The sequence below is a fragment of the Oratosquilla oratoria genome, chromosome 26 (genome assembly GCF_046742065.1).
Source record: "Oratosquilla oratoria isolate Oo_2021 chromosome 26, ASM4674206v1, whole genome shotgun sequence".
NCBI classification, from domain to species: Eukaryota; Metazoa; Arthropoda; class Malacostraca; order Stomatopoda; family Squillidae; genus Oratosquilla; species Oratosquilla oratoria.
This window is the reverse complement of record NC_134802.1, coordinates 43,348,044-43,363,043: the sequence shown is the minus strand read 5'-3', so window position 1 is coordinate 43,363,043 and position 15,000 is coordinate 43,348,044. Positions and strand designations below refer to the sequence as shown.

Here is a 15,000-nt window from a genome sequence, read left to right as displayed (position 1 = left end):
GTACACATAAAGCTCACACACGGACAGCACGCACACACACACACACACACACACACACACACACACACACACACACACACACACACACACACACACACACTAGATGCTGAGAGATACAAAGAAGGGTCACTTCTCGTATAATACAACTAGGTAAACACACACACACACACACGTGTGTATTTTTTTATTTTATTCACGTGATGTTACTCATGATTGTGTGTGATTGGCGACAAATCTATCCATAGAGACCACAGGTGGGTACGGAGCCTTGCACGGCGTTTGGCTTGTCGCAGACTCTTCATCAGGTGCTGTACTTGATAAAGAATCTCAAATAAGCGCAACATCTTACCCATAAGGCTCCGTCTTCATATGGGGTTCCTTTTGATAGACTCGTGATTGTCTTCTTCACTCTCAGACGGGACATTCCAATGTCGACAAAGCCCTCACTAGTGCCTCAGCGTCACCTGACCAAGTGCTTAACTCAACGTAGACTGATGCAGTCCTGAGTATTTAAGCTCAGTAGGGTCAGACGTTGTTATCTGTCTATATATTCGCCTTGTAGTAATCACGCGGACTGGAGATCTGTTCCCAACAAGTACAGGGGACAGGCTTTTGTCGTGGCTTCTCCTCGCCACCCGCACCCGTCTCTCTTCTCACTGTCTTAAGGTCGCCCGGCTGCGCCCATGGTACCCAGTAGTGACGCGGAGGGAGGGTCATCGTTAAGCGGCTCTGCTGTGGATGTGCTATATCTTCTTGCATTGCTTCTGACCCGGGTTGTGAGCGGGAGACAGGGATGACCCTTCTGTTTATATATATATATATATATTATATATATATATATATATATATATATATATATATATATATATATATTTTTTTTTTTTTTTTTTTTTTTTTTTTTACATCGACCAGCGTCCTCGAAGACTCGAACACGGGAGCAAATCAGTGTCAGAACATCCAGCACCCTTACCCTCTCAAGATGCCGAGTGACCATCGGGCACTTAGCGGAAGACCTTGTCTTGGTGTTCAGTACCTTGACTTAGTTTTATCTTATTCTGGCGCGAAAGATTTTCTTTCAATAGTCTGTGTTTATTTAATCAGTTTTTATTTTATTTATTATTATTATTTTTTTATTATCATTATCATTATTATTATTTTTTTTTCTTTTTAATTTCATCAATATTTTTGCCGTGGTGGCTGGCATAATAATGTTCTCCAATAAATTCCAGCAAAGTTCAAACGAATAAAATGAACAGGAAGTTTGCTAGCGGTACCACCTGTCTCCACCTGTATCCACCTCCCTCCACCTGTTTCCTCCTCTCCATCTACCTCCACCTGTTTCCACCTCTCTCCACCTGTATCCACCAACATTCACCTCTCTCCACCTGCCTCCACCTGTATCCACCTACATCCACCTGCCTCCACCTATATCCACCTGCCTCCACTTGTTTCCACCTCTCTCCACCTGCCTCCACCTGTTTCCACCTCTCTCCACCTGCCTCCACCTGCATCTACCTACATCCACTTCACCTGCCTCCACTTATTTCCACCTCTCTCCACCTGCCTCCACCTGTTTCCACCTCTCCACCTTCCAACACCTATTTCCATCTCTTGTCTACCTGCCTCCACCTGCCTCCATTTGCCCCCCACCCCCACTCCACCTAGTCACGAATGAACAATTGGGAGAAAGATGTTAGGTAATCGTGTATTGCTGCACTGCACGGCGTTAGGGGGAGAGGGGGCGGTGGGGGGAGAGGGGGCGGTGGGGGGGGGAAGATAATTGTCTTTGCACCCTTGGGATCGCCTTCAACTCCGTGACCTTTTTTTTCGTGTTTCTTCTTGCAATTTATTTTATGCGGTAGGGGCTGGGTTTTAGGGACCCTGGGTAGGGACAGAAAGGGGCCCCTTTGTGTGGTTAGGGTCAAAATGGGTCCCCTAGCATGGTCAGAACGAGGCCCCTGATTAAAGAGACTGATTAAAGAAAAAGCGGCCCCGTGACTGGTAGCATATGGCCAGTGCTTAACGCCGTTGGTTCGAGTCCTCGGGCGTACCACGTTTCAATTTCTGCATGTGCCTCCACGGTTCTTCCGATGTTGATGGCTTAGAATTAAAGTGAATTGTGGTTGATTAAAATGTATCTCTAGTCACTGGAACCCATTCAGTGTTGTACACGCGCACACACACACACACACACACACACACACACACACACACACACACACACACACACATATATATATATATATATATATATATATATATATATATATATATATATATAATCAAAGTAGACCACTTGGAAAAAAGAAACTAACGAAGTAGAGCGCTTTCGTATATTACATCTTCAGTGCAAAAAGTACATAGTTAAACAGAAATGCATAGTTTATATATACATGAAGAAGGAACAAGGACAGTTTATGTATGAACATAGGACTCCAGTACTAATTATGGAGAAGGTGAGGAGGTTACACCAGGAGGTGCTGAGTAGCCGAAGCCGTCACATTTGTCCCATACGCTTGTACTGTTGGGGCAAGTCATTGTATGCAGTCATAGCTGGGAATTGGGGAAGGGTGCGGGATTCGAACCCACGACTAAGGCATGGGAGAAATAACCCCTTTCATACCGGGTGGCACTTTTCTATTTGTTTTAACTGCCGCTAGGCGGTTTTATTCGTTTCTGGGGGGGGGGCACTCTGCCCCTCTTGGGCAAAGGGGGTATGTGTATAGTGAATTATCTGATTATCAATTATTAATCGGAATCTTAATGATTATGATTATTAATTATAATATGTTTAACTCTGGCCATTATGCATGTGTTCCTGCCCCGTCAACATGTAATGTGCAAGTATTTGTGTGTACGTGCGTGCGCGCGCGCGTTTATGTTTAATAATTTCATAGATGCATAAAAGTCAAAGCATAGGAATCCGATTTAATGTAGCTGAAATTATTTTCATTCTGAAACCGTAGGTTGTTATTATTATTATTGTTGTTGTTATCATCACCAGAATTACTAATTATTATCATTTGATATTCTGTGATATTAATATCATCATCATCATTATTGTTGGTTATTAATTATTAGGATTATTGTTATCGTCATCATTATTTAGTAGTATTATCTTTATCATTATTATCATCATTAATATTTGTTATCATTATAATTATTACTATATAATATTATTACTATTATCACTTATTGTTATTGTTATAATTTGTAATTAATATTGTTTTATTTGATTTCATCTATACATATATATATATATATATATATATATATATATATATATATATATATATATATATATATATATATATATATATATATATGTATATAATGATGTATTCATTCATGTAGTGTTTATTTGTTTATTCAGTTATTTGATTTATTTCTTGTTCATTTATTTATTTATATGAATATTTTAGATACTATTTGTTTATTTGTGATTTATTTGTTTGTTTGATTTTTTTTATATATTTTAATTATATCTTTTATTGTTTCTATTATATATCTTATTTTTTTATTTACCTGCATATTATGGCAATATAATTTCGTGGTACGCCGCAGTTGATGTATCGATGCCAAACGTGCATTGGCCGAGACAGAATCGAACCAGAGACCGCTGCTTCGCGGTCACAGTATTGACACGTCCGCTCTCGTGACTGTGGCCAATTACACATTGCCTCTGATTACACCCAAGTGTGACGGTAATTAGCATCCAGCTCCCTCCCATCAAGCCATTACATCCCCCATGACGGATCACCACGATTTGTGAGGAACTTGACGACCGTGTTCTTATCCATTGCGGCACACTAAGGTCCTATTATGTTCCCTTGATGTTTGCAGTAAGTCATGCTGTGAGTGTCGTTGTCCATGCTGCGTTCTTTCGTGTTCTGTAGTTGTTGTCGTTGCAGCATATGCTCTTTATTCGTCTGTTCTTGTCATTGCAGCATGACGATTCTGTTCATGCTTTGCAGCGTATGTTTGCAATACATGACAAAGGATTACAAAGGAGGAGCATGCCGACAGGAGACCTTTTGGTTCATAACTAGGTCGGATGCGAAAAAATTATAATAATGATAAATAAACAAAATATAACAGCATAAATAATAATAAACAAAATAAATGCATAGGTATAGTTCAATGATAAACAAACAGGAAAATAGTAAATAATAATAAATTAACAGATAATAATAAATGAAAATCAAGCAAATAATAGTAAATGAAAATCAAGCAAATAATTATAAACAGACAATAACAAACAAATAAATAATATGAAATAAATGGCAGTCATTACAGCATCTTGCTTAGGTGTTTAAACGAATCTTAAAGCTTCGGACTGAACTACATTGCTCTGCCTCTGCAGGAAGTTTGTTCCATTCATTAACTACACGGTTGGTGAAGTTGTTTCTACCCACTTCGAAATTAAATGTATTTCCTGACAATTTGAGACCATTAAATCTTGTCGGATTCTCATTTAGTGTGAAAATTTTGTCACTTTTGATGTCAATTCCCTTTAGAATCTTAAAGACCTGTATCAGTTCACCTCGGAGTCTACGCTTTTTTAAGGAAAACAGATTGTTATCCTTGTAACGTTCTCTCATGTTCTATAGCTGTTCTCGTTACAGCATATATACCTCTTCATCTGCCTGTTCTTGCCTTTGCAACATGATGGTTCTGTTTATGCCTCCTGGTTGCAGCATACTAATGCGTGGTTTTCTTTGTCCTTTGCAGCATGAGCCTGAGTAGTGTCGATTCGGACGCAGAGGAAGCATTTTATGATGCTGAGGAAGGTGCCAACAATCAAGGTAAATAACTTAAAGTGTTTATCTATTTATCTATTAATTAATTAATTTATTTATTTATTGGTAAAAACTTTGATGTCGAAGTCCATACACAATAAAGATAAGTTCCTTCTGAGTGTTTATTCATTTATTTATATAGTCATTTATTTATATATTGGGAAATAACTTTTATGACAAAATATATACACCTAAATGTAGTATGCTGAGATTATGAAAAGAAGAGAAATGAGGAAAATTGACTGACAAGTTACTCGCACGCAGAGGAACAAAAGATGATATCTGAATAGAATTAGAATAAAACACAGCGGCTTTCTATTGACAAAGGAACTGATGTCCTTTCTTACTACATTAATCGCTCTCTGAAAACAAAGTTTGTAATTTTTGTGTCAGGAATTTTTTTCTTCCGGTGTCTGTTCTTCGACAAGAAGAGGATTTAGATTAAGAACTGCATCACCAGCGCTTCTATCCTTGGGGACAATATTTCGCCAAAGAGGTTGAGCCGTAGAGATGATCAAGGAAGGATTGTAGAAGTTAAAAGTGGTAATCTCCTTTGAGTTAAGATTAATCTTCAGTCGCAAAGGTGTGTTACGTGTTCCTGGTCTGTTGGGTTGTTACCAAAAGCCCTCCCCCTTAAAGTGTTAATTACATAAGACGTCAGCAGTCAGTGCTTCGGGGAGAAGGAAAGGGTCAGTGAGTTCTTGTCCTGTATTTAGTTAGGTACGAACTGGTTTGACAAGCGGCCCGAAGCCGTATATATATACCGCGTGGGCAAGCCCCCGCGGTGCATAATTATCTCTCATTTCATTAGGTTTGATTACGGCAGTCATTCAGCGTCGGATCACGCTGAACTTGGAAATGTGTGTTACGATTTAGTGTCAGGTCCCCACTTGGTCTATACAACCCACATGTTATCAAAAGTACTTCGGTTTCCGCTTGAATATTGCTCTCTATTCCCACCCATACTTGCTCCATTTTGCCTCTTGATCCTCTGCTCTCTCCTCTTCTTTCTCCTCCCCTTCCTACTCTCCTCCTCCACCTCCTCTTCCTTCTCTCCTCCCTCTTTCTTCACCTCTTCCTCCTCTTCTTCCTCCTCTCCTTCTTCCTTTTGTCCTCTTCCTCCTCTTCCACCTAATCTCCTTTTCTTCCTCCTCTCTCCCTTCTATTCCTCCTCCTCCACCTCCTCTTCCTCCTCTCCTCCTCCAACTCCTTTCCTTCCTCTTTCTCCACCTCTTCCTCCTGTTCTTCCTCCTTTTCTCCTCTTCCTCCATTTCCGCCTCCTCTCCTCCTCCTCTTCCTCCTGCCTCCCTTCTCTTCCTCCTCTTCTCCTCCTCCTCCTCTTCCTCCTCCTCCTCTCCCTACTCTCCCCCTCCTCCTTCCTCCACTTCCTCTTCCTCCACCTCCTCTTCTTCCTCCACCCCCTTCTCTTCTCCACTTCTTCTTTTTCCTCACCCTCCTCTCCACTCTTGTCCGTTTTGGGTCGAAATCCCGTCCCGTCCCGTCCCGTCCCTTCCTCTCCTGTCCTGTATTTGGATCCCCCATTAAAAGATCGAGAACATTTCCATGAAAACAAGACAGCTGAGCATCACGGATTGCGCACAATTAAATATTGTGGATTAATTACAGTATCGCACTCTGACAATTTGAATTTCATCGCGTGTGTTTGTGCGACGAAGCCTTTGATTTCCCCCTTCGTCTTTTTCTATTTTTCTTCTTCTTCGTCTTCTTTTCTTTCTTCTCCTTCTCCTCCTCCTACATCTTCTTGTTTTTTTTCTTCTTCGTCTTTTTCTCTATCTTCTCCTTCTTCTCCTCCTACTTCTGCTTTTTCCTTCTTCGTCGTCTCCTCCTCCTCCTCCTCCTCCTCCTCCTCCTCCTCCTCCTACATCTTCTGTTTTTTTTCCTTCTTCGTCTTTTTCTCTTTCTCCATCTTCTCCTCCTTCTTCTGCTTTTTCCTTCTCCGTCGTCTTATTCTTATCCTTCTCCTCCTCCTCCTTCTTCTTTTTCTTCTTCTTTGTCTCCTTTTTCTTCCTCTTTTTCTTCTTCTCCTCCTTTTTCCTCTTCTACTTCCTCTTTTTTGTGTGCTTCTTCCTCCTCCTCTTTTTCTTCTTCTTCTTCCTCCTCTTCTCCATCTCCCCCTCCTCTTCCCCCTTCTTCCTTTTCTTCCTCCTCCTCTTCTTCATCTCCCCCTCCTCTTCCCCCTTCTTCCTTTTCTTCTTCTCCTTCCTCTTCTTTCTTTTTTCTCTTTTTCTTCTCCTCCTTTTTCTTTTCCCTCCTCTTCTTTGTCAGTTTCTTCTTCTTCCTCTTTTTCTCTTTCTTCTCCTTCTCCTCCTACTCCTTCTGTTTTTTCCTTCTTCGTCGTCGTCTTCTTATCCTTCTCCTCCGAACTCCGCCTTATTCTTTTTCTTCGCCTGCCTCTTCTTTGTCTGCTTTTTCTTCCTCCTCTTTTTCTTCTTCTCCTCTTTTTTTTCTTCTTCTTACTCTTCCTCTTCATCTTCCTCACCTCCTCCTCCTCCTCCTTCTCCTTCTTCCTTTTCTTCAAGGACCTCCTCCTTATGTAATGATCTCATTTCTCGGCCTTCACTCTCCCTCTCCCTCTCTCTCGCCCTATCTCCTCTCCCTCCTCTACATCTTTCTCACCCACCTACCCTTTCTCCCTCCCTCTTCCGATGTTCTCTTTCTAATTCTCACCCTCTTCCTCTTCACCTCTCTCTCTCTCTCTCTCTCTCTCTCTCTCTCTCTCTCTCTCTCTCTCTCTCTCTCTCTCTCTCTCTCTCTCTCTCTCTCTCCACCCCTCTCTCCCCTCTCTCCCCTCATCATCGTCTCGCCTCCCCCCCAGCTCCCCTCCTCCTCCTCCTCCTCCTCCTCCAGGAAAAAAATAATTTCTCGTTTTCTCTCAGTCAATATCAAGGTCATCCGGATAGTTTCATAAGAACATAAGAATGGACTGCAACAGACCCTAAGGCCTACACTTGTCAGTTCCATGTCTCTTACCACCTGCCATCCCTATAGATGAAGTTATCTCATCTTCTCGTAAAGCAATCATTTGTTTCAGCGCTCACTGCATAGTCACTAAGTTTATTCCATTCATTAACTACTTTGTTGGTAAACTATTTCTTTCCTGTTTTCTTCTTAAACTTAAATTTGTCTGATCTATACATTCCGTCCGTTTCTCTTCTTCTTCCCTCCTTAACTCGTTACGGAATAGCTTGTTCCGTTAATTTGTTCTTCTTCCTTCCTTCCCTCCTTCCTTCCCTCCTTCCTTCCTTCCTTCCTTCCTTCCCTCCTTCCTTCCGCCCCGTCTGGTTTTCATCTTCAAACAGACCTTTCATCCATTTCCTTCCTTCCCTCCTTCCCTCTTCCCTCCTTTCCTTCCTTCCCTCCTTCCTTCATTACTCCTTTCCTTCCTACCTTTTTCTTTCTTCCTTCATTCCTTCCTTCCTTCCTTCCTTTTCCTCTCTCCCCTTCTTCCCTCTTTCTTTCCTTTCTTCCATTTCCTTTCTTCCATTCTTCCCTCCTTTCTTCCTTCCTTCCTTCTGTCCTTCCGTTTCCTTTCTTCCCTCCTTTCTTCATTCCTTCTTTCCTGCCTTCCCTACTTTTCCTCTCTTCCCTCATTTCAATCCTCTTTTTTTTCTTCCTTTTCCTTTCTTACCTCCTTCCTTCATTCCTCCTTTTCTTCATTCCTTTTCCTCTCTTCCCTCATTTCATTCCTCTTTTTTTCTTCCTTTTCCTTTCTTACCTCCTTCCTTCATTCCTCCTTTTCTTCATTCCTTTTCCTTTCTTCTCCATTCCTTCTTTCATTCCTTCATTCCTTTTCCTTTCTTACCTCCTTCCTTCATTCATCCTTTCCTTCCTTCCTTTTCCTTTGTTCCCCCTTACCTTCATTCCTTCTTTCCTTCCTTCCGTCCTTCTTTTTCCTTTTTTACCTCCTTCCTTCATTCCTCCTTTCTGTCTTTCCTTTTCCTTTGTTCCCCCTTTCCTTAATTCCTTCTTTCCTTCCTTCCTTTTCTTTTCTTACCTCTTTCCGTCATTCCCCCCTTCCTTCCTGCCTTCCGTTTCCTTTCTTCTCACTTTCCTCCCTTCCTTCTTTCCTTACTTCCTTTTCCTTTCTTTCCTCTTTCCCTATTCCTTCTCTCTTTCCTGCGTTTTCCTTTCTTCACACTTTCCTTCCTTCTTTCCTATTCCTTTCTTCTCACCTTCTTTCATTTCTTCTTTCCTTCTCTTTTCTTTTCTCTTTCCTTCCTTTTCCACTCCTTCCTTCCTTCCTTCCTTCCTTCCTTCCTTTTCCTTTCGCCCGTCTTTCCTTCCTACCTTTTCCTTTCTTCCCTCCTTCCTTCCCTCCTTTACCTTTCTTCCTTCTTTCCTTCCTACCTTTTCCTTTCTTTCCTCCCTCCTTCATTCCTTTTTTTTCCTTCCTTCCTTCCTTTTCGTCATGGCATCCTTGCTCCACTTTATTGCCCCGCGGTGATCCCCCTACGCTCTCTCGCTGGTCAAATACCGTTCATTAAGTTACAGTTCATAATGACCGTGTCGGCTTCATTATTACTCAAGAAACGGAGATCTGTTTTTAATATTTCCCCCCTCCCCTCCTTTGAAAGCTTATCGGATCATCTTTATTCTTGCCATACATATTTCGCTCTTTGATTACTTTATTAGATATTTTTTTCCGCTTTTGGAACGGAATCTCACCGAACAAGCTTCCGTCCAGGAGGGCCGTTCGTAATTTGTGTTTTGTTTACGAATGGAACGTGCCAGACCCTGTTCGTCTCACCTGCTCTTGCAAACTCTTATTTTGCTCTTTATTATATCCCGTTTGGACTTTTCCAGAACCACTTGGATTTTGGAAAAGTGTAATCGGATTTGGCCGTTCTTCTCTCGGTGTATTTTTCTGGCGAAGTTAGTGATCCGGTTCAGACACACTGTAGTAGCGTAGCACCAGGCTGCTGAGCGGGATGACTCAATCGGCTAAGTCACTAACACTTGTCACGTGCTAGCCCAGGTTCGAGTCCTTGGCCGTACCACGTTTCTATTTCTGCATGTTGACCTCCTCGAGTCTCGATGTTGATGGCTTAGAATTAAAGTGTACTGTGGTTGATAATATATATATATATATATATATATATATATATATATAAATATATATAGATATAAATAGATATATATATATATTTATATAATATATATATATATATATATATATATATATATATATATATATGATATACATATATTTAACAACACTGAATGATCCCCAGTACATAGCTTTTCATCTAATCAACCATATTAACTTTTTCCATTTAAATTCCTTTCAAACACGATCGAAACTAACAGGAGCTCGATAAAAGCATATTCGGAGACTGATACGCTGTCGGGCTGAGGTTCGAGTCCTTAGCCCGACAGCGTATCGATCTCCGAATATGCTTCCATCGAGTTCCTGTTAGTCTCGATTGTGTTTGCAAAGAATTAAATGGAAAAAGTTAAGGAAGTTGATAAGATGAATATATATATATATATATATATATATATATATATATATATATATATAGAGAGAGAGAGAGAGAGAGAGAGATCCATTGGTGAGACGAGATACCGTTGTGTACAAAGTTCCTAAACTGTAACTCTTTTGTGTAGATATTTTGTAAAGCTACCAGAATGTACACGAAACCTTTGTCTTCGGCCCTTTGTAATGGAAAAACGGGAACAGGATGTCACCTTCCCCTTCTTTTTATATTATTTATTTATTTTCTTTTTTCTACTCGATTAGTCTCTTGAGTACCTCATGGTACTTTTCTTTTTCTGTTGCTTCACGTCAGGCTATTCGTCTCGGTAGTGAGGGAACTTAGTTTGCTGTAAAACCTAGTATTATTCTGTAGTAAACAGACCCATTGTTATTCCTTAGTAAAGAGAGAAATTATTATTCCTTAGTAAATAGACCCAATGTTATTCCTTAGTAAACAGACCCATTATTATTCCATAGTAAACAGACCCATTATTAGACCATAGTAAACAAAACCAGTATTATTCCTTAGTAAACAGACCCAGTATTATTTTTTAGTAAACAGACCCAGTATTAATCCTTAGTAAACTTACACAGTATTAATCCTTAGTAAACTTACACAGTATTATGACTTTGTAGATAGACCCAATATTATTCATAGTAAACAGACTCATTATTATTCCTTATTAGTAAACAGACCCAGTATTATTCCGTAGTAAAAAGACCCAGTATACTCCTCCTCCTCCTCGTCCTCCTCCTCCTCCTCCTCCTCCTTCTCGTCCTCCTCCTCCTCCTGTTCCACCTCATCTTCCACCTCATACTCCTCCTCCTCCTTTTCATCTTCTTCCACCTTATCCGAACAAACCCCTCAGATCAGAATTAAGTTTCTAACGCGTCCTTTGTCTCCATACAAGTCTTCTGAACAACCACTCCAACTTTTTTCCTTCCTTCTCTTCACCTTTCCACTCCCAGTTTCTCCTCTGCTCAACCATATGTCCTTTTTTCTTCACTTCTCCTTTGCTTTTTTAACTCTCCACTCTTTCAATTTCAACTTTCTTCTTCTTCTTCTTCTTCTTTCTCCCTTTGCTTCTTTTGTACATCGTCTCCTGTGTCGTTCTCCATTTTCTAGTTTTCTTTTCGTTCTTTTCTTCTTCTTTTGTCAACTTCTACCTCCTCTTCCATTGGAAACTAGTCTCCGCTCAGAAAAAAAAGAGGATAAAGGTAATAGTAATAATAATAATGATGATAATATAATAATAATAATTATAATAATAGAAAATAATATAATAATAGTACATAGAAAATAATCTGAAAATGTTGCGTGACGTCACAACTGAGGACCAGCCAATCAGAAGAAGAGACATGACGTCACAACTGAGCAGCAGCCAATCAAAAGAAGAGACATGATGTCACAATTGAGGAGCAGCCATTCAGAAGAAGAAGCGACATGACGTTACGACTGAAGACAAGCCAATCAGAAGGAAAGGCTACAACAGGGAAGATTAGTCGAAGACGATTAAACAGAATGATAAGTCCTTGAACGATCAGCAGCTAGGCGCCGAAGTTCGCTAAAGGCGAAGCCGAGCCCCTGGCGAAGCCGGGACGGGCACAGCCGGGGGCTCGTAATGATAATAATTAATAATATTGTTGGCCTCAGTGACAAATGACACTTGGGTTATTTACTTGTTCATCTGCTTATTCGTTTATTCACAATTTTTGCGTGACATTTCATTTATGTGCTGTCAACACTGCATCCATCGTCTCTTCATCAGCTTCTGGAAGCGCAAACAACTTGATAAGTAGAACAATTTTATAAGTAACACGTCTCGAAGAAAGATATAGATCATCTTAAACCCGACGAAGATTTGTCAAAAAACAAAAACTGAAAAAGAAACCGGGAGGGATTGGAATCCGACACTCATTGAGATCAGAATTCCAATTCAGCGACTCAGCAATATTGACAACCAACACCATCAGATCAGAATACACTAAGTCAAAATAGATGTGGTCTGCTTGTGTTTGAGGACCTCTCTCTCTCTCTCTCTCGCTCTCGCTCTCTCTCTCTCTCTCTCTCTCTCTCTCTCTCTCTCTCTCTCTCTCTCTCTCTCTTTCTCTTTCTCTCTCTCTCAGATCGTTTAGGAATAATGCACCAGAAGATATTTAAGGTATACATGCAAAGAAGCCATAAAACCGAATTGTTGCAGCTCTTTCTCTCTCTCTCTCTCTCTCTCTCTCTCTCTCTCTCTCTCTCTCTCTCTCTCTCTCTCTCTCTCTCTCTTTCTGTCTATATCCACAAACGTCATCGCTTGTACCGGCGCCAGGAGAGGAGTGGCGTCGCATCTCGGCAATAAAATTCAAGTAGGGGAGGGAATGTTTTCGTTGTCGAGAGCGCCAGAGACCCTCGCCGTTTACGTTGGCCCCCACCCAAGCACCTGCCCATAGTCCTGCTCTTATAAATAGAAGGTGAAGTGAGGCTGAGGGCGAATGCTTACGTCAGGACGCGGCCGAAGCCGTCACCTTTGCTCCTATACGTGTCTCCACACTTGCCAGGGTAAGCGGTGTGCACCGGTGGGCTCGAACTCGGGTCATCGTGCATACGAGGCGAGGGCGTAGCTTGGTACTCCATGGCACGGAGTCTGTGGCCGCCGTCACTTGTGGCAAGAACTACTTGCCGCATGTACTTTTCAATGGAGCCTTTCACACGGGGCCGCATGGAAGGTTCCATTGGAGTCTATGGGAGAGAACTCCTTCCCGCTACCAGCGCCCTGATTGAGATATGATCTCTCTCCTGGAGAACTAGGAAAGAATGAACATCGTATCATCTCAAACTGTAATTTACTATCGGAGAAAATAGAAGCAGGTAGTGGAGTACATTGTAGTTTCACACATGTGTTACTACATTCCGCTCTCCGTATTATCACCTCCGTAGAATGTTAATTTATAATATAATTCAAACCAGTAAAAATTTAGTACAACCAAACCTAGAAAGATTGGTGAGAGTGTGAGAGTAGAGATTAGGAGACTGAAGACATGGAGGTACTTGTGACGTTGAAAAAAAAATAATAATAAAAAATCCAGGTTGTAAAAGAAGGTTCATCCTAGCAAGCCAGTAACAGAGTCGCATAAGTGTCGACTGTACACAAGCCGGTCGGATACTGAGGACATGGGCCCATATCATGTTGCCATACAGATGGGGTTCCATAAATGGACATTAAATATGTTATATAAGGGAGGTCCATACATTGTATTTGACAGTAATATTGCTTATATGTTCTGCTGGTACTCAACACACTGTGGTACAATACAAATATGCAATGTTACGTAAAATACATTGGTACAGCATCAATTATCCACAAGTGTCAACCCGGTCAGTTCTAAAACTGGATAGAAATAATAATAATAATAATAATAATAATAATAATAATGATAATAACTAATAATAAATAGTCTGAATCCTCGGCTGGCAGTGGTTATGTATTCGGTTGAAATTTAGTCAGAAGACAGTGAGCAGTTCGAGCAGTTGGTCCATTCACATCGATCAAGGAATGTAAAATGGTGCCCGTACAATACGGACCATAACTCTAATTGAATTCGCTCAGTCGACAGCCTCAGTTGCAAAAGTCGCGTCCAGGTGGGATTCTATGGAAAACAATCGGTCACATTCGGACACGTTCACCCGTGCATTAAATCCAGGTGTTTTCCATTATTCACCCAAATGACCTAGATAATGAAATCATTAATGAGTACAGATTGACGGGAGGCTTGGAATTTAGTAATGGGTTATTGAGTACATAAGCTCTATGCAGTCAATATTTTAGTGAGTTAGGTTGTATTCCTATGGACTAGGATCGCGCAGCGTGGTTTTGTTGGCAGAAAATATTATCCACTCAAAAAATCTTGACCGCGTGTACCTATTCGTTCTGTTGCCCTCCTTAAATAATATCTCCTTGACCGTCTCAGACTTCAGCATCTTCGGCGCGATATATTGCCCCCAAGGATAGAAACGCTGGTAAACACTCACGAAATACTTTATATGTGTAGCGTGGACTGCGTCATTTCACTCGGGAAGAGGAAGTTAGAAAAATAAATTCGATTACGTTATTAACACTCGACACGGACTTTCATGATTAGGAAAAATGAAAAAAGTAACATAATTAATACCTTCAGGCTTTGGAAAAAATTCGTGGACCTTGTAATTGCCTATTTTCATCTGGATGCATGAAAGGAATTTTTTTCTTGAGTACAAAGAAAGAATCGTTTCATGTAAGAACATTATATGGTCGTGTCTAATTGGAATTTGATATTTTTCATTTTGTGAAAGAGAGAATTAACCGTAGGGTGAAATATTTGAAGGATGAAGATTTACAGAGAATGGGTTGTCTGTGGAGGCAGATAGTGTTGTTGGTGAGAGTCAGGAAGCGTCCTAAGTACCACCGGAGTGAGTTATCAGTGAAACAGATGGACGCTATCCCAGAGGTTAGAGATAGATAGAGAGAGAGAGAGAGAGGTTCACAGTCAATTAACACCCCGGAAGTATGTGTTCAATCAATCCATCCATCCATAACCCCAGACCTCTCTTCCAAAACACCCACGGCCCCCAGGTAACAGGCAACAGCCACCGGATTGGCGCATGAAGCTACGGTTACACTAATTAAGAGTGGTTGGATTCCAACTATTCATTTGGATTTCGTCCAGTGTTGGAGTGTA

At 40.9% G+C, this 15,000-nt stretch overlaps 1 protein-coding gene across 7 annotated transcripts in view; it reads left to right on the top strand.

Annotated features, from left to right (window-relative positions):
- LOC143039494 (uncharacterized) overlaps positions 1-15,000 on the top strand; it is a 957,356-nt gene that overhangs the window by 827,777 nt on the left and 114,579 nt on the right. For all 7 annotated transcript variants that reach the window (XM_076209611.1, XM_076209609.1, XM_076209610.1 and 4 more), the window contains one exon: positions 4,732-4,805. In XM_076209611.1, coding sequence (XP_076065726.1) covers positions 4,732-4,805 — 74 coding nt within the window. The remainder of the gene's footprint in view (positions 1-4,731; positions 4,806-15,000) is intronic.